Raw genomic sequence first — 19,390 nt, 5'->3', positions numbered from 1 at the left:
ATTGGCATTAAAGGATATATCCTGATCAAAGATAACTCCTAAATTTCTAACAGTGGTGCTGGCGGCCAGGCGACACCATCCAGAGTAGCTATATCTCCGCGAGACTGACAGATAGCCACGCTCTACTGAGCCATCTATTCCTCTAGCTATGAGTAGTGATGACTTCATGAGCTTCTTCAATGATAAAATTACAACAATTAGAGATAAAATTCATCACCTTTTACACTCAACTTCTACGGTTTCTTTACCATGAAACGTAGAGTCGTAGAAATAAAGACTAGTCTCGACATTTACTTAGACTGCTTTTATCCTATAGATCTTCAACAATTATTGTTAAAGATATCCTCAGCTAAGCCATCTACCTGTCTCTTGGACCCCATCCCAGCGAGACTACTCAAAGAAGCATTACCTGTGGTTAACACCTCATTACTAGATATGATCAATATGTCTCTATTAACAGGTTATGTACCACAGTCATTTAAAGTAGCTGTGATAAAACCTCTTCTGAAAAAACCCACCCTGGATCCTGAGGTCTTAGCAAACTATAGACCTATATCTAACCTTCCTTTTCTATCCAAGATCCTTGAGAAGGTGGTTGCTAATCAGTTATGTGATTTTCTACGTAGCAACAGTTTATTTGATGACTTTCAATCAGGATTTAGAAAGAATCATAGCACAGAGACGGCACTGGTGAAAATTACTAACGACCTTTTAACTGCTGCAGACAAAGGTCTTGTCTCCATTCTTGTTTTACTAGATCTTAGTGCTGCATTTGACACAATTGACCATTCAATCCTGTTACAGAGATTGGAACACTTGGTTGGCATTAAAGGAATTGCTCTGAGTTGGTTTAGGTCCTATTTCTCTGATCGATCTCAATTTGTGAATGTTAATGATAAATCCTCCAAGTACGCTAAAGTTAGCCATGGGGTTCCTCAAGGCTCAGTGCTTGGACCAATTCTATTCTCCTTATATATGCTTCCTCTAGGCAATATTATTAGAAAACACTCAATTAACTTTCACTGTTATGCGGATGACACCCAATTATACTTGTCAATCAAACCAGACGAAACCAGTCAGCTAGCAAAATTTCAAGAGTGCATTAAGGATATAAAATCCTGGATGACCTATAATTTTCTGATGTTAAACCCTAACAAAACTGAAGTTATTGTGCTGGGCCCTAAACACCTCCGAACTTCATTATGTAGAGATTCAATTCAATTCAATTTTATTTATAGTATCAAATCATAACATAAGTTATCTCGAGACACTTTACAGATAGAGTAGGTCTAGACCACACTCTATAATTTACAAAGCCCCAACAATTCCAACAATTCCAGTAATTCCCTCAAGAGCAAGCAGTGCGACAGTGGCGAGGAAAAACTCCCTCTTGGGAAGAAACCTCGGACAGACCCAGGCTCTTGGTAGGCGGTGTCTGACGAGCCGGTTGGGGGTGTGATGAACAGTGGCGATAGTAGTCACATTAATAATGGAACAGTGACTGGATGTAGCAGGAAGCTGCAGGGTTCAGCAGGACGCAGCATGACATTGCAGGGCATCGCTGAGCTCAGCAGGGAGTGCAGCAGGACCACGGCGACAGCTGCAACCAGGGTCTTGGTGCCAACGTTCTCCAAGGCAGTCTAAGTAAATGTCGAGACTAGTCTTTATTTCTAACGACTCTGCGTTTAAAGGTGAACCGTTAGAAGTTGAGTGTAAAAGGTGATGAATTTTATCTCTAATTGTTGTAATTTTATCATTGAAGAAGCTCATGAAGTCATCACTACTCATAGCTAGAGGAATAGATGGCTCAGTAGAGCTGTGGCTATCTGTCAGTCTGGCGGAGATATAGCTACTCTGGATGGTGTTGCCCTGGCCTCCAGCACCACTGTTAGAAATTTAGGAGTTATCTTTGATCAGGATATATCCTTTAATGCCAATCTAAAACAAACCTCAAGAACAGCCTTTTTTCATCTTCGTAACATTGCCAAAATTAGGAATATCCTGTCTCAAAACGACGCTGAAAAACTAGTCCATGCATTTGTTACTTCCAGGCTGGACTATTGTAATTCCCTACTGTCAGGTTGCTCAAATAAGTCTCTTAAGACTCTCCAGCTGATCCAGAATGCTGCAGCGTGTTCTCACAAGAACTAAGAAAAGAGATCATATTTCTCCTGTATTAGCTTCTCTGCATTGGCTTCCTGTTGAATCCAGGATTGAGTTTAAAGTCCTTCTCTTGACCTACAAAGCTCTAAATGGTCTAGCACCATCATATCTAGAAGAGCTCCTAATACCCTATTGTCCTACTAGAGCACTGCGCTCCCAGAATGCAGAGTTACTGGTGGTACCTAGAGTCTCTAAAAGTAGAATGGGAGCCAGAGCCTTCAGTTATCAGGCTCCTCTCCCTATGGAACCAGCTCCCGATCTGGGTTCGGGGGCAGAAACTGTCACCTCATTCAAGAATGAACTTAAAACTCTCCTATTTGATAAAGCTTATAGTTAGGGAGTGAGGAGTTGCAGTGTTCACCTAACTGGCCCAACTGCTTCTCTTCATAATTGTTAGATTAATAATACATAACAAAGTAGAGGGAGGCAGGCCAGCAAAGCCAGATCCGCCGGGGAGAGCCGAAAAAAGCTACCTCTCCTTATGACCTGTCTCTCTTAGTTACCTGTTATAGTTACGCTGTTATAGTCCTAGACTGCCGGGGGACTTCCTTCCCTTTGACACACTGAGCTGCTCTCTCCTCTCCCTTTCTATTACTGTTACTATTACTATTACTATTACTATTTGTGTGCAGCCCGTCCCAGAAATGCTTGTTACTAATCCTAGCTTCTGGGGAGTTTACTCCCCGAGTCCTTATGCTTTTTCCCCGGCGTATTTCCTTGGAGACACGTTGCGCACCAAGACCCTGGTTGCAGCTGTCGCCCGTGGTCCTGCTGCACTCCCTGCTGAGCTCAGCGATGCCCTGCAATGTCATGCTGCGTCCTGCTGACCCTGCAGCTTCCCGCTACATCCAGTCACTGTTCCATTATTAATGTGACTACTATCGCCACTGTTCATACACACCCCAACCGCTCGTCAGACACCGCCTACCAAGAGCCTGGGTCTGTCCGAGTTTCTTCCCAAGAGGGAGTTTTTCCCGCCACTGTCGCTACTGCTTGCTCTTGAGGGGAATTACTGGAATTGTTGGAATTGTTAGGGCTTTGTAAATTATAGAGTGTGGTCTAGACCTACTCTATCTGTAAAGGTGTCTCCGAGATAACTTATGTTATGATTTGATACTATAAATAAAATTGAATTGAATTGAATCTCTACATAATGAAGTTCGAGGTGTTTAGGGCCCAGCACAATAACTTCAGTTTTGTTAGGGTTTAACATCAGAAAATTATAGGTCATCCAGGATTTTATATCCTTAATGCACTCTTGAAATTTTGCTAGCTGACTGGTTTCGTCTGGTTTGATTGACAAGTATAATTGGGTGTCATCCGCATAACAGTGAAAGTTAATTGAGTGTTTTCTAATAATATTGCCTAGAGGAAGCATATATAAGGAGAATAGAATTGGTCCAAGCACTGAGCCTTGAGGAAACCCCATGGCTAACTTTATAGCGTGCGGAGGATTATCATTAACATTCACAAATTGAGATCGATCAGAGAAATAGGACCTAAACCAACTCAGAGCAATTCCTTTAATGCCAACCAAGTGTTCCAATCTCTGTAACAGGATTGAATGGTCAATTGTGTCAAATCGATAAGACTAGTAAAACAAAAGCGCACTAAGATCTAGTAAAACAAGAATGGAGACAAGACCTTTGTCTGCAGCAGTTAAAAGGTCGTTAGTAATTTTCACCAGGGCCGTCTCTGTGCTATGATTCTTTCTAAATCCTGATTGAAAGTCATCAAATAAACTGTTGCTATGTAGAAAATCACATAACTGATTAGCAACCACCTTCTCAAGGATCTTGGATAGAAAAGGAAGGTTAGATATAGGTCTATAGTTTGCTAAGACCTCAGGATCCAGGGTGGGTTTTTTCAGAAGAGGTTTTATCACAGCTACTTTAAATGACTGTGGTACATAACCTGTTAATAGAGACATATTGATCATATCTAGTAATGAGGTGTTAACCACAGGTAATGCTTCTTTGAGTAGTCTCGTTGGGATGGGGTCCAAGAGACAGGTAGATGGCTTAGCTGAGGATATCTTTAACAATAATTGTTGAAGATCTATAGGATAAAAGGCAGTCTAAGTATATGTCGAGACTAGTCTTTATTTCTAACGACTCTGCGTTTAAAGGTGAACCGTTAGAAGTTGAGTGTAAAAGGTGATGAATTTTATCTCTAATTGTTGTAATTTTATCATTGAAGAAGCTCATGAAGTCATCACTACTCAGAGCTAGAGGAATAGATGGCTCAGTAGAGCTGTGGCTATCTGTCAGCCTGGCGACAGTGCTGAAAAGAAACCTTGGGTTGTTCTTGTTTTCTTCTATTAGTGATGAGTAATAGTCTGATCTGGCCTTTCTTAGGGCCTTCCTAAAGGTTTTGAGACTTTCTTGCCAATCCAAACGAGATTCTTCCACCTTGGTGGAACGCCACTTACATTCGAGGTTTCGCGAGATTTGTTTTAATTTGCGAGTTTGGGAGTTATACCAAGGTGCTAGTTTCCTTTGCTTCATCATCTTCTTTTTCAGGGGGGCGACGGAGTCTAAGGGTTCCCTTCCGTAGGCATGTCGCAACACCGTCTACAAATGCATCAATTTGAGAGGGACTGAGGTTAACATACAGGTCCTCTGTTATGTTAAGGCATGACATAGAGTCGAATGCTGTTGGAATATCTTCTTTAAATTTAGCTATAGCACTGTCAGATAAGCATCTGGTGTAGGAGCTTTTATCTAATTTAATATAATCAGGTAGTAAGAATTCGAAAGTGATTAAAGAATGATCTGATAATACCGAATTCTGCGAAAATATTATTAAATCCTCAATTTCAATACCATATGCCAGCACAAGGTCGTGATAGAATGCAAAACCGATTTTACCCTGTCATAGTTGAATAACGACAGTTCGGTGGGTAAATAGGACATACATAGAAGCTCAAAATCCCATTGACACCCCTTTACTATGAAAATCTCATATTTTGAAACTGCCGCTGAAAACGAGCGAATCTCAACAAAGCTGGAAGTTGACGTCAACCTCCCAAAAACCGGAAGCTTTGTCAGCCCTTGGGTGTATTATGAGAACGGTCACGCCCCAACATTTACATAGGCTATACAACTGACCTGAGATCAGGTAGTCTTCTGAATCTAGCTAGGTCACGCAGATCTCTGCTATTCCATTACAAAATTCACTTCTGAAACTTTTTTATGCAAGAAATCAACTATGTAAAGCTCAAATATGGGCCGCTTTACGAAAATGGATGGCTAATTGCAAATTTTGTCCGACTGTGTGTCGGAGTTCAGCGCCGGTGCTGCCTGTGTAGCTGCCTCGCCGCCCGGCCTGCCTTCCTTCACAGACCCCGGCCTGCTGTGAGGTACTTGGAGCTGCGTCACGACTGGCAGCCCACAGCACTCCATACCCGCGCAAAGTCACCGTCTCTTGGGCTAGTTAAGGGCCTAATAAAATAGCATTCGGGCAATTTTCAGCCCAACCAATGTTACATACCCTATTAGGAGACCTTAAGGAACAGTGTAAAATACCCTATATAATCATTCTATCACCCCTTTAAAGTTCCCCTGCCTGGAGTGGTGTGATATGTTTCTTGTTCTACTGAGCTCATGGTGTAAGGTAGGAATAACCATGATGATGACTACTGAAAGTAAATGTTATTAAACTGGTTTTTAACATGGAAATGTTTTCTGACTTTTTCTGCTGTTTTGCCTTGGTTTAGTTTCTTAGTATTTCAATTAATTTATTACGACTTGGTTAAAGTGCCACCAGGCGGCACTCTCCCTGTTTGGTCTGCTTGTATTTTAGATATGACCAACTGTTGTGCGTATATCTTTGATTTTGTGGGTTCATTTTCAGTGGAGCTAGTAGCCAGCTTGTGGTGGAGGCCAGGCACGCTAGTGTGGTTCCCTGCACAGTTTGAGTGATGATGGCACTGGGACATTTTTTCCGGTGACACGACTTGCAGTGAACCGGTTTGCAGTGACTTATCGACTGTAGTGAGCACATGTCGTGAGTAAGTTGATGCACCCCTGGAACACACCCGGAGTTAGACTGCCTATCCACAGCTGGCCTCTGCCCACTTCCCCTTAAGTGTCTGGGAGTTGTTTAAAAAAAGAATTTACCCTTTTAAATTGTCAACATGGTAATGAACTATTTCTATATCTTCTACATAACTTTGATGATCCTAATTTGATTAATTTATATTTCTAACCACCCTATTTTCAGGCACTTCCAGTCTTAAATTATTAAATTTTCAATAAATATTTCTTTTTGGAACCGCTTCTGTCTTGCTTCAGTCAACAAACCTGTGTAGCCTTTGTGTAACAGGGTGTTATAGTTAAAGTAGAAGTAAAGCATATTTGGTTGAAAGTCCCCAGGTGGCGTTCTCTGATAGTTAGATTCTGGTGGCGGTTACTCCTGTAGAGCCACCGCCCTTGACACACTCATTGCCAGACCTTCTGGTTAAGGGTCTGGCTAATCTACACAACATTCTGGGATGGGAGAAAAACATGCTCTGGTTTTTTGGCATTTCTTTAAACCAATCACAATCGTCTTAGGCGGTGCTAAACGCCAAGCGGAGCCACTGTGCCGCTGCAAAATGCCTCAAAGAAACATCCAGCGGTATTTCCGGCAGAACGAGAGCAAGCCCGGAAGTGGAATTTTATGCTTATAGACTATTTTCCTATAGACTTCTATACAAGCCACCTAGGTTTTTCAACCAGTAGAGTCGCCTGCAGGAAATTAAGTATTATACAGGTTTAAGGCACTACTGCCTTGGCTTCACTTTTCAGACCTGGAAGCTCCGTCCATTATTTTTTCGTCTAGATCTATATAACATTTTATGGCAATCCATCCAGTAGTTACAGACATTCCACTAGAAAGAATCTACAAAGTAATTTCAATGCATCCTGAGGGGACCATGTAGATCTACCAAATGTAATGGCAAACCAATCCAATAGTTGTAGAGATATTTAAGTCTGGATCGAGTGGTGGAACCACTGACCAAGAAACAGACATTCACACCAATAAAATATTGAATGGAGCGGTCTTTAAAATTTTTGATTTTACTTTTAAAAAGTGGGAGGAAGTGTCTCTGACGGGTTTGGGATTCAACAGTTTTACAGTACCACCAACAGCTGCAAACATACCTCAGGAAACGGCAGGGGTGATTCATGTACATAAAGTTTTCTTACCCAAGACAAAACCAGTGAATTTGTTGTTCCTGTTATACTTGATAGCATGACATGACTTTTGGTTGCTGGCTGTAACACGAACAGTTGAACGCCTTACTTTTTCCGGTACATCACACATTTCATGAAGGCTGACTTAACCTTATGTGAGTTTGTAAATGTAATTCATGAATTAGGTCAATGTATATTCAGAAATAATTACAATAAAACATGTTTTCCGTACTTTGAAATACAATTCCAGTGTAGGTTTGTGGTATATGCTCTTTGGAACCAAATATGGTAATTTATCTCAGATAATGCTGCCAAGTGGCCAGAGAATCCTGTTTGTGTGGGAGTGTGATATAAATCCTTCAGTAATGACATGACTAATAATATCCTGTTCACTGAATAATAGAGGATGGTAAAAAGTGATAACTTAAATCATGTAATACAGTGTAATAGGAATTTAATGATAATCCCTGAAATAGATACTCATGTCACACTGACAATTAAATAATCCACTTTTGAAACGGAGAAGTAGATTTTACAATGTTTTTTTTTTTAAATATGCAGCGCAGACATCAATTGGTCACATTAAGATTTACATTTTGCAGCATTAAAAATTATAAATGTATATTGTGAGGCAGAAACCTTGTATCTCCATATTTGGTTGTTTAATAAAAAAAATCATGAATCAATGTTGTTGGTCACCGTTTAGTCTGTATGTGGGTTTTCCAAATAAACCGTGATGAGGAGATTTCGTCTGACTTCCGTCTAAGGGAAATGGCTCATTCAAATGTTAAATTGGCCTTTTTTTTTCTTCATTTCCTGAAAACGGTTTTGGACATTCAAGGTTTTCACCCGACAGCGACAATATATTTAAAATGCCTTCGATTTTGCTTATCTATTGCAACGCTTTCATCCTTTTTTTAATCCGTTTACTGTGTCGATTACCTGGAGACATAAGTTGCACAACCAAGAAGACGGTACTGCTGCTCCCAGTGTCCAGCCTTAGGAAACAACTGCAATGTAGTTTTCCACCCAACAATAATGTACAACTCTTACATAAATACATGCATAACTACGTATTAAAATTGATTTTACAGATGTTATAAAGAAAATAATCTAGTTGACATAAGGAAACTTCTCTCACTTGTAAAACAGTTAGGTTCTTTGGATGCGTTACAGCCCCCGACAGTATGTCACAGAACAAATTGACCTTAATGTAATTATAAAATCTGTGATTGATCTATAGTTATACATATTGACGCTCAGCTATTAACCTTATTGCTGCAGGGGTGATGGCGCAGTGGATATGACACATGCCTTTGGAGTGGGAGATCTGGGTTCAATTCCCACTGCGATACATCAACCAATGTGTCCCTGAGCAAGACACTTAACCCCAGTTGCTCCAGAGGCGTGCAACCTCTGACATATATAGCAATTGTAAGTTGCTTTGGAGAAAAGCATCAGCTAAATGACATGTAATATCAGACATCATAATAAGCAATCTTTGGCATATACAAATACTCCATCACATTGTCTTTGTTCATGAAATGATGCAGCTTGTTTGTGTTTTCTCGCAAAGCACGTCACTGTCTTTTAAAGAAGAAGTTTTTGATTAAAGACCTAGAATATCACTCAAAATATAAGCTTTACCAACACACAATAAAATCAGCAAACGTGGTATCTTGGCCAGCTCCTCCTGTTAAACTGCCCGGAGACTATATTAAATTATTTTTTTAATTATTTATGCAGTTTGTACCTAAAATATTTGATTTTAAAATCGGTTGTTTCGATATGGGCATCACGTTGTGTCATCATAAATGAAGTCTTGATTTGGGGATTTTTTTAGTGGGGTGGCTGAGATATCAAAGCAATCTTCTCCTGTCATCTTTACATGGAAAACTTCTTGAGTCACTCACACAGGAAGGTAGTTGCTCAACACACCTACTCCAAAATATGTCCACTCCTCAGCCTATATAACAGCTGACTTCCAGCACAGAAACACAAGTGGCATTCAAGGAGGAAGCATGAGGTCTTGCAGTCTGTGCATCATCCTGAGCCTGGCGGTGGCAGTTTACTGCGTGCCTGTATCACAAGTCACTGAGCAAGATGAACATGATGCAGAGGTATGTATGTTTACTTCGTCTTGCATGCGCTCTTACTATTTTGCATTTAGGATGTGTTCAAGATGTGCATTGGGGGGAACTATTGTTTTTCAACATGTTCTGAAGATCATTACTGACCAATAAGTATTCTCATCTTCTTTTATAGAGCTACCTGAAAAGATCTTTCAACCTAACAGAGGAGAAAGGTCCAACTGGCAGACGGGGGGTCCGCGCGGTGAGCAGGAAGCTGAGTGAGATGCAGAGATTCTTTGGCCTCCAGATCGCTGGGACTCTGGATGCTGACACCATTGCGACGATGAAGAAGCCCCGCTGTGGCGTCCCAGACACCAACATTGCCAGTTTCTCCACGTCTGGAAGTAACCTCAAGTGGGAGAAAAACAGCCTTACCTACAGGTGACTGATCTGAAGAGAAAATGTGTGAGAGAAACTTAATGTAGGAATGGTATGTCGTTAATTATTTAAGTATAATTTTCTGTCCTACAGGATAGAGAACTACACACCTGACATGTCTGTGTCAGAGGTAGATAACTCCATAGAGAAAGCGCTGCAGGTTTGGGCCAAAGTCACTCCTCTGAGATTCACAAGAATCCAAAGTGGCACCGCTGACATCATGATCTCCTTTGGCCGCCAAGGTGAGTGCTCAATAACTTTTCCTGTGTCTTTCCCAGTTATATACTCTCTCTGTGCTCAGGTTATTGGTTGTGACGTCCCATAAAGTGTCTTTGCTGTAACTGCATGTGTTTGCTGTGTCTTGTATCACATTGGGCAGCTGATCAATAATAACGCTAAGATGCATTTTAAAAACCCCGTTCTGATTTGCGTTTTTTACACTAATTCATGGCTTGTAGCTCTATTTGGTTTGGAAAACCTGACATGAGTATGATTTCTTCTCAACAGAACATGGTGATTATTACCCCTTTGATGGCCCTGGTGGATTTCTTGCCCATGCCTTCCCCCCAGGCCCTGGCACTGGAGGAGATGCTCATTTTGATGATGATGAGAACTTCACTTTCCGCTCAAATACCGGTCAGTTTGTTCTCTTTTACTCACTAACTGCTACTGTCAGTGTATGTTTTGACATGCTATAATCATGGAGAGGAGCTGTAACTAACCTGTACTTCTGTGTTTCCTGCTGAAGGCTACGTCCTCTTCCTCGTGGCTGCCCATGAGTTTGGCCACTCCCTGGGCTTGTCTCACTCTGATGATCCTGGTGCTCTCATGTACCCTGTGTACTCATACAATAACCCAGACACCTTTGTTCTGCCACGGGATGATGTCAACGGCATCCAGTCTCTCTATGGTTAGTACTAACTGGCTGGATCATCCATGCCTGTTTGCAACGCATTCTCATTAACCAGTTTGTATCATATCCTACAAAAATGTATGCACACCAATTTGTTTGATATCCTACGAAATCACGACTGATAGCTGGTCACGTGACGATTAAGTTCATCTGCATAAAGGTTACTGTAAGCCAGGTACAGGGCACAGTGTACTGCAACAGCCCCAGTTTAGCCGACAAAATGTTAACGTCAGTTAAGATCCGCCACCAGAACAATTAGTTCAGATTAGAAAAAAAGACTGTGGTTTTGGTTTAAACACCTGTCGCCTTAAGTAGTACTCCAGGGACATGAACACACGTTTCCTGGGTGAAAGTCTCACCAGAGCGGTCTTATACAGCAGCACTCAACATGATGCATACAGTAATAAATACGTGGAATACATACAAATTACAGTGCATTACTTTTCATAGCTGTATGCACAAATGGTTCAAAAGAACAGCCTGTTGTACACATAGCACTTGATAACACTTGGTTTTATGACATTGTTGTAATGAGATTCTGATTTTATTTAACCTCCAGGTCCAAACCCTGATACGGATGGAGATATAGATAAACCTGAGCCCCCCACCACCCCCGATGCCTGTGATTCAACCCTGGTCCTGGATGCTGTCGCCACCCTGCGAGGAGAGATGCTCTTCTTCAAGGACAAGTAATGCAGACATACAGTAGAAAAAAAAATGTGAATGCTGAAGTCCATTAAGACTGTTTTCTCTGCACACAGTATGAATTATAAACTACTTTATGTTCTTGTGTGTTCTCAGCTTCTTCTGGCGGAGCTACCCTCAGAGCAATACACCTCAGCAAACTCTCATCACAAACTTCTGGCCCGAAGCCCCCACCCACATCGACGCTGCTTATGAAAGCCAACAGTCAGACAGACTCCTTCTCTTTAAAGGTATGTGTTCTCCTTATCTGAGGTTCCTAATCTGACAATATTGTCAAGACTACCTTATGTATCTTATGTACATGCATATATTATCAAGGATTTTCTTCTGATATCAATACAGGTCGGAGAGTGTGGGCTTTCAGTGGCTATGATCTTGTGAGAGGCTATCCTAAACCAATTTCCAGTTTTGGTCTGCCCAAAAGTGTGAAGAAAATTGATGCGGCCCTCTATGACGTGGAATCTGCCAAGACTCTGTTCTTTGTAGGCAGATTTTACTACAGGTGCGTTCAAATGATGTGAAATGAATTCAGGTGACCTAGGTGTGATGATGTTTTTCAAGATGGTTTACAAATTTTGAATCAGTCTAATTATTGTCTCTTTCCTCAGTTATGATGAGGCCAAGAAGACCATGGACCAGGGATTCCCCAAGCCATTGGATCAGACATTCTCCGGCCTGAGCGGCAAGGTGACTGCAGCTCTCCAGGTCAAAGGTGAGTCACATTCAAAGCTGACCTGAGAATTCCAAGTCAAAACAACTGAAATGAGAATTTTTTTGTACATGAACTAACATTGAGTCTCTGTTCTGCAGGTTTTACTTACATCTACAGCGGACCGTACATGTTTGAGTACAGCCTGAGCACCGGGAGGTTGTTCCGTTTGCTGAGGAACAGCTACTTCCTGCACTGCTCTAACTTCTAGAGCAGTTTACTGGCCAAGCTGTTTATGTAGCCACTCTGAATGAGAATGCAGGAAACAGAGTTAAAGTGTCCATGTCTATGCAATAATATATCTTAAAATATAGAATTGTATTTTTACACACATATGGGTTCATACTGGACATATGCCCTTCCTGAGAACAGCAAATTATATGTTTTTTAAAATGGTATTTTAGTGATGTCAGCGATTGCTTTTTAAATTTAATTTAATTTAACTTTATTTTATCTAAGTATATTTATTTCATAGACCTAATTTAATTACTGCTGTTGTTTTTGTTTTATTTTTGTGTTTATTGTAGTTTAAGTGTGGAACTTTGGAGCATGTTACGTAAATGTGTTTTCAAATATTAACATTGCACATGTATACACAGATTTGTACGTCACTGGAATAAAACATGATTGTTTGATTGTACTCAAAAAAACAAATAGGACAAAGTGAAAAGAAATTGCCACCATGAATTGGCAAATAAAGGTTTTTTTAATACATTTTTAAGTATGTTTTGTTCTTATTTTGCATGCAGATCAATCCTGTTTGCCATGATATTGCTTTTGCAACTTCTCAACCACACCACCATTTAATTTATCACTAGAAATCTGAAAGAAATGCAGTAATATACATTTCTGTGCAGTATTTCATCTGCAACCTTATGTGGTCCATTTTTAGATTGGCTTTTTTAATCTTTTTCTCTAAGTACATGTTGTACAGTTGCTTCAAAGGGAGCTATAGGAAAGTCATGGGCCAATGCTGAACATCTTACAAAGCCAAGTTGGGCTGTGGAAGAGGATGGCCCCTCTTCCTCATAATCCCCAGAATTGCTCTGTAAATACATCTTCATATTCCTCATACACTTTTATTAAGATTTATATTTCCACTGGGGTAAAGTAGGAGGTTCGAACAGGGGCAGAGCCAGACATTGTAAACATTCGGGGCTCAGTCCAAACCTGGGGGGGTATGGCGGGAATGCCCCATTTACGGCATCTACTGTATGTGCTCTATTTTTCAAGCCGTTTGACATGATACAATGCTTAAAAATCTGTTCATCATTTGGGAAAGAATGTGATAGTTGCCAAGAAAAAGAATAATCCTGTAGAGCCTACATCCTCTTTTGTATCTAATTGTTCTCCAACTCTCTTTAGCATTCTGAAACCAGAACACAGCAAATGTTGAGGATGACTCCTTTTTATTACTGCCACCTAAAGAGAGGCAACAATTGATGTTACTATTTAATAATGTACAGTAGACAGGGTAGGAATTTGAAGTAAACAGCATCAGAGAGACTGAGGAGATAGCTGAAAAAAGATACAGGGCTTCAAGGGCCGGAGCCTCAGAAAATAACTGTATGTGTATTACAATAAATTATCTCATAATAAAAATGCATGTTTTCCATTACCCATCAAGATGAGCCAATGGACTGCTCCTTCACCCCTCCAAGTATAGAGGAGACCAACTATCCTGAATTTAAGGTGACAGAGCCAGCACACCTGATAAAAAAAGGAACAAGTTTAGCTTATTTGAACAAAATGTATACTTTTTTTTCATCCAGGACAGTGATGCTGTGCTGCACACCCCCCTGAGACCCCATGTGTCCTTCGACAGTGTGACCTGGACCTGCTCAGTCTGATATCAAGTCAACCATGATGGCTACTTGCTTGTGTACTTGGCGGGGTACATAGGAAGTAAAGCTGGAGGGAACTTTAGCATGGATGGTCCCTGTTGTATGTGGAATTGTCTCGCATTGCCAGACACAGCGCTGTGGAGTAAGGTCTGGCTATATCACATGTACATTCTGGGATAGGAGAATAAAAACGTTTTAGGTTGTTTACATTTCTTTAAACCAATCACAATCGTCCTGCTCCAGACGCAGCAACAGTGACTCTGCTAAATATTCTCGGGAAGAAACTTTTTTAGGTAGAACATTTGCACCCCGCAAAAGAAAACGCCACATACAATATTAAATGAAGTTAACTGTTCACCAATACAGTAACGTGAGCTATTTAAATTAGCCAGTGTATCGCCATGTATATTTTATTCATAGCCATCCCCACCAGTCTGTCCCAAAACGTCCAAGTTAGAGAGTAAATGCCGTAAACATATTCTTCTTAAATCTTTACAATCATTCACCGAAAGAACCAAGCAGGCCTGCCTTATTACAACATCTTTCCTTAAAACTTGCCATTTCCAATTTTTTTTATTGTTTCCCGAAACGAACAGAGTGTGAGAATGGTATCACACAGAGAACGAATGTCAGGAAATTATCTTGGAATTGTACTGTTGATCCAGTCTATCAGTGTAACATCTTGACTTCAGCTTACCCTGAGGATGCACGTTACACATTTCTGAGAGACAAGAAATATACTGATCTTAGTCTGGGAGAGAAGGGTCTTAAAGTGCTCAGCCTGGCACAGGTTGGTCTGATCACAGCCCTGGAAGGAGCTTTAGTAAAAACATTGCATCTGTAATCCAATCCGATGGCCTAGGGAGTGGGTTATTCACCAGTATGATGATGTTTGTGAGTGGTGTGTGCCAAAAACAAGTTCCAAGAGGCATTCACCTACATAGTGAAGCTGATGTTGCCAATCAGAATACACCACGTCCTGAGGGGAGGTAACGCCAACGCATGTCTCAGCCAAAACAAAAGAAATACATTCTTAAAGATTAGCCATGATTACTCAGTCAGCACTCTTGTCTCATTCATTTTTAATTGACCTAATTAGTTTTCTTCCAAAGTTCTTACTTTAACGTAAGTATTAAATGGACTGCATTCATAGAAAAGTGTTACAGAAAAAACTGTAGTCGAAGTGTATTCTGCAATTTTCCAGTGGGCTAACTTCTACTGTTGTTAAATCTATGAAACATATTGTTCTAATGTTCTTCATGACATTGGCATGATATCAAATATTCTAGATGACTTTACACTTGGCGGCCTCAAGTGGCACAACGTTATAACGGTATCTTTAAAAGTTTGAAAATGTTAGAGTTGAATCAGTTTCTTTTTAGTGGCTGTCAAGTGGTAAATGAGGACATTTATTTAGGCATATATGCAGCAGGTTTTTAATAGATAAGTTTAACTAAATGTTTACTCAGTGCATATTTAAAAAAATTACATAACCTGGAATAGATCAAATGTGTCATTTAATGCTGGTAAATAGCCTTTTGAAAAAAACTGACTAAGAAATGTATCAACAATTATGGTTTTTCCACTATTAGTTTGTTCCTGAAAAGACTTACTACCCTAAAACATCAACAACAACAACAACAACAAAATTGAGCAAAAGAAACACATTTAACATTTAAATGGAGATTTAAATAGCTACAATTCAATAATTAATGAGCCCAGATAAGCTAAAATAGAATAGGACAGGTATAAAATACAAGCTACATGTATTTGTGATAATTTCATTTCAATCAGGAGAGACTTCGTAGCAGGTATGCAAAGATTTATTTTTAAGCTACATAACACAATATGAAATAAAGTCTTTGAGGATTAGACTCCATCGCATCATATAGGTTTTAAAGGGGTAGAGAAACCCAAACGTATCCCCCAATGGAGTCACTGGTGGTGGTGATGAAGGAGCACAAAGACTACACCGAAGGTGTGGTCAGCTGGACGAAAAGCCGCTCCATGGTGTTTTTCGCCCCCAACTGCTCCTTCCAGGCAACGCTGCGACCGCTGCCTTCAAGGCACCTAACCCTAACCTTAACCTTAATCCTAACCCTAACCATAAAATGTGCCTCCCAATGGTGCCTTCCAGGCAGTGCTGCCTGGAAGGCACCGTTGGGGGCAAAAAACACAGATAAACCGAAAAGCCTGGGTATCACGGGTGAAGAAGACTGGGGGTTGAAGGGGAGGAGGTGGGTCACACTCTATTCCTGAAATGACAGCTGACAACCGCAGGGGAGAGAACATATTTAAAGCAGGGATGTCATGCTGTGATTGGCTTGCGAAATACATGGCTGAATCTGATTGGTTTAATTGAAAAGTGAATGCCTATAAAACAGCTGATCAATTAGGAGAGCTGTGATAACGTTATTGAAGTCTTCCTGAAAGAACTTACGCTGAGCTTCATTGTATACGCTACATTCATTAACCTATTTTGATCTGTTTATAGCTTCTTTTGACTTTTTTTCTTTCTCTGAAATGAAAATGAATCAGAATAAAGTTTATTGCAAAGTACGTTTTCACATATAAGAAACTTACCTCTTGTCTACGCATATGATACACATTTTTACACGTTTCTAAAACCTTATTCATGTTTTTTCTGTGATTTTTTACAATCTAATCCTGGATGTGGATAAAGCAGGACTGATTTAACGAGGTATAGTTGCATTGATTGCAAAACATATTAGCACAATATTTATTTCAGTTACCCGGCTTCACTAACCCTAACAACCGCGGTCCCACATAACCTGTGTCATGACGGTGGTTATCAACTAGTTCAGTCAACCCAGGGTTTCCCAATCCAGCGGCACGCGTGTTCACATAAAAGCGGCGGTCTTTGCACAGCACGACCAATTGCAAACATCTACCAGAGCCGCATGTTTTATATAAGAAGAGCAAATTATAATTCTACACAAATATGAACACAGACACGGTATTACAGGGAAAATGCAATACAGTCACTGCTTCCTAAAACTGGAGGAAAGCTGTAAAAAAAATACCAGATGTAGATGCGTAAATCACAACGCTTCACTTCCTCATCAGTCAGGACCAAGATCTGACCATAATTACACTCGTGCTTTCCATAAACTGTCGTTGCTTTAGCCTATTATTTCAGTTGCAACCCTGGCAGTGGAAGCAATCCTGAGAGCAAATAAAATATATAAAAACATAATTCAAACCGATGTGCGCATTGGCGACACACGGCTCAGCCGACAAATAGCCGATATGTAATTCCCTCCCATTAAAATCTATATTTCATAAAAAATACCCATCAGGGAATGTTAAGGGGGTTGTCTGTCTCTAAATGTTTTAACTTTTAGGAGTCTCTCTCTCTCTCTCTCTCTCTCTCTCTCTCTCTCTCTCTCTCGCTCTCTCTCCTCTCTCTCCCACCCGCTTGATCTTCTAAGAACGGTGACGCCGTTACCAATCGAGTATTGATTGGTCAGTAGGCGGTGCTTTTACCGGTTGATCTCTGATCTCCAACTTAACCTGCTCCTGACCAGGTTACGCGTTAAGCATAAGTTACCACGGCGATTGAACCCGGTAACAAGTGATCCACCTTCGTGATACAGAAAGCCCTGGGTTGAACCTGAAGTTAGCCTACCTCGTTAACGCCAAATCTTGCATCATAGCACAGGCTTCTGGAGTGGTGTGATATATTTCTTGGTCTACTGAGTTCATGACTACTGAACAAACAACACAGGACTTTATTAAACCATTAACCATTTTTTAACCATTAAACCCGGGCTGCTGCAAAGGACTCAGCCTACATGGGGCGCACGCGCTTACTGGGTGAGCTAGAGGCCGCCCCATTAAACCTGTTTTTAACATGTAAATGTTTTCTGACTTGTAGGTTTTCATCTGCTGTTTTTCCTTGGTTTAGTTTCTTACTATTTTAACTAATTTACTACGACATTGTTAAAGTGCCACCAGGCGGCAATCTCCCGGTTTGTATTTTAGATATATGACCAACTGTTTGTATATCTTTGATTTTGTGGGTTCATTTTCAGTGGAGCTAGTAGCCAGCTTGTGGTGGAGGCCAGGCACGCTAGTGTGGGTCCCTGCACGGTTTCCTAGTGATAATAATACTGGGACATGATTTGGAGTGAACCGGTTTACAGTTATTTATCGATTGTAGTGAGCAAATGTGGTGGGTTAGTTGATGCACCCCTGGAACGCTCAGCGTTAGACTGCCTATCCACAGCTGGCCTCTGCCCACTTCCCCTTAAGTGTCTGGGAGTTGTTTTAAAAAAGAATTTACCTTTTTTTAAATTGTCAACATGGTAATAAACTATTTCTATATCTTCTACTAAACTTTGATTATCCTAATTTGATTCAGCTACATTTCTAACCACCCTCTTTTCAGGCACTTCCAGTCTTCAATTATTTAATTTTCAGTAAATATTTCTTTTTGGAACCACTTCTGTCTTGCTTCAGTCACCAAACTGTGTAGCCTTTGTATAACAGGGTGTTATAGTTAAAGTAGAAGTAAAGCTTATTTGGTTGAAAGTCCCCAGGTGGCGTTCTCTGATAGTTAGATTCTGGTGGCGGTTACTCCTGTAGAGCCACCGCCCTTGCCACACTCATTGCCAGACCTTCTGGTTAAGGGTCTGGCTAATCTACACAACATTCTGGGATGGGAGAAAAATGTTCTCTGGTTTATTGATATTTCTTGAAACCAATCACAATTGTCTTGGCCGCTGCAAAATGCCTCAAAGAAACATCCGGCGGTATTTCCGGCAGATTTAGAGCAAGCCCGGAAGTGGAATTTTGTGGATATAGACTATTTTCTATTTTATTTTACTTCTATACAAGCCACCTAGTTTTTCCAGCCTGCAGGAAATTAAGTATTATACAGGTTTAAGGCACTACTGCTTTGGCTTCACTTTTCAGACCTAGAAGTGCCATCCATTATTATTTTTTTTACAGTCTATATCTATATAACATTTTATGGCAATCCATCCAGTAGTTACAGACATTCCACTAGAAAGAATCTGCAAAGTAATTTCAATGCATCCTGAGGGGACCATGTAGACCTACCAAATGTAATGGCAAACCAATCCAATAGTTGTAGAGATATTTCAGTCTGGACTGAGTGGTGGAACCACTGACCAAGAAACAGACATTGACACTGATAAAATATTGAATGGAGCGGTCTTTAAAATTTTTGATTTTACTTTTAAAAAGTGGGAGGAAGTGTCTCTGACGGGTTTGGGATTCAACAGTTTTACAGTACCACCAACAGCTGCAAACATACCTCAGGAAACGGCAGGGGTGATTCATGTACATAAAGTTTTCTTACCCAAGACAAAACCAGTGAA

General features: G+C 40.5%; 1 protein-coding gene across 1 annotated transcript; it reads left to right on the top strand.

The window, feature by feature from the left end:
• Positions 1-9,349: 9,349 nt before the first annotated feature.
• LOC120575604 (collagenase 3-like) lies at positions 9,350-12,391 on the top strand. The gene is made up of 10 exons (XM_039826405.1): positions 9,350-9,463; positions 9,609-9,856; positions 9,947-10,095; positions 10,361-10,489; positions 10,602-10,763; positions 11,326-11,455; positions 11,568-11,701; positions 11,814-11,973; positions 12,080-12,183; positions 12,282-12,391. Exons 1-10 carry the CDS (start codon positions 9,365-9,367, stop codon positions 12,389-12,391), a joined length of 1,425 nt encoding a protein of 474 aa, XP_039682339.1. The 5' UTR covers positions 9,350-9,364.
• The last annotated feature ends 6,999 nt before the right edge of the window (positions 12,392-19,390 follow it).

Source organism: Perca fluviatilis, chromosome 16, assembly GCF_010015445.1.
Source record: "Perca fluviatilis chromosome 16, GENO_Pfluv_1.0, whole genome shotgun sequence".
Taxonomy (NCBI): Eukaryota; Metazoa; Chordata; class Actinopteri; order Perciformes; family Percidae; genus Perca; species Perca fluviatilis.
This window is presented reverse-complemented; position numbering and strand designations above follow the sequence as displayed.

Bases quoted from the DNA above. Each gene is read 5' to 3' on its own strand.
- LOC120575604 (XM_039826405.1), top strand. From the start codon at position 9,365: ATGAGGTCTTGCAGTCTGTGCATCATCCTGAGCCTGGCGGTGGCAGTT. The intron at 9,464-9,608 runs GTATGTATGTTT...CTTCTTTTATAG, and splicing joins AAGATGAACATGATGCAGAG to AGCTACCTGAAAAGATCTTT. The intron at 12,184-12,281 runs GTGAGTCACATT...TCTGTTCTGCAG, and splicing joins TGCAGCTCTCCAGGTCAAAG to GTTTTACTTACATCTACAGC.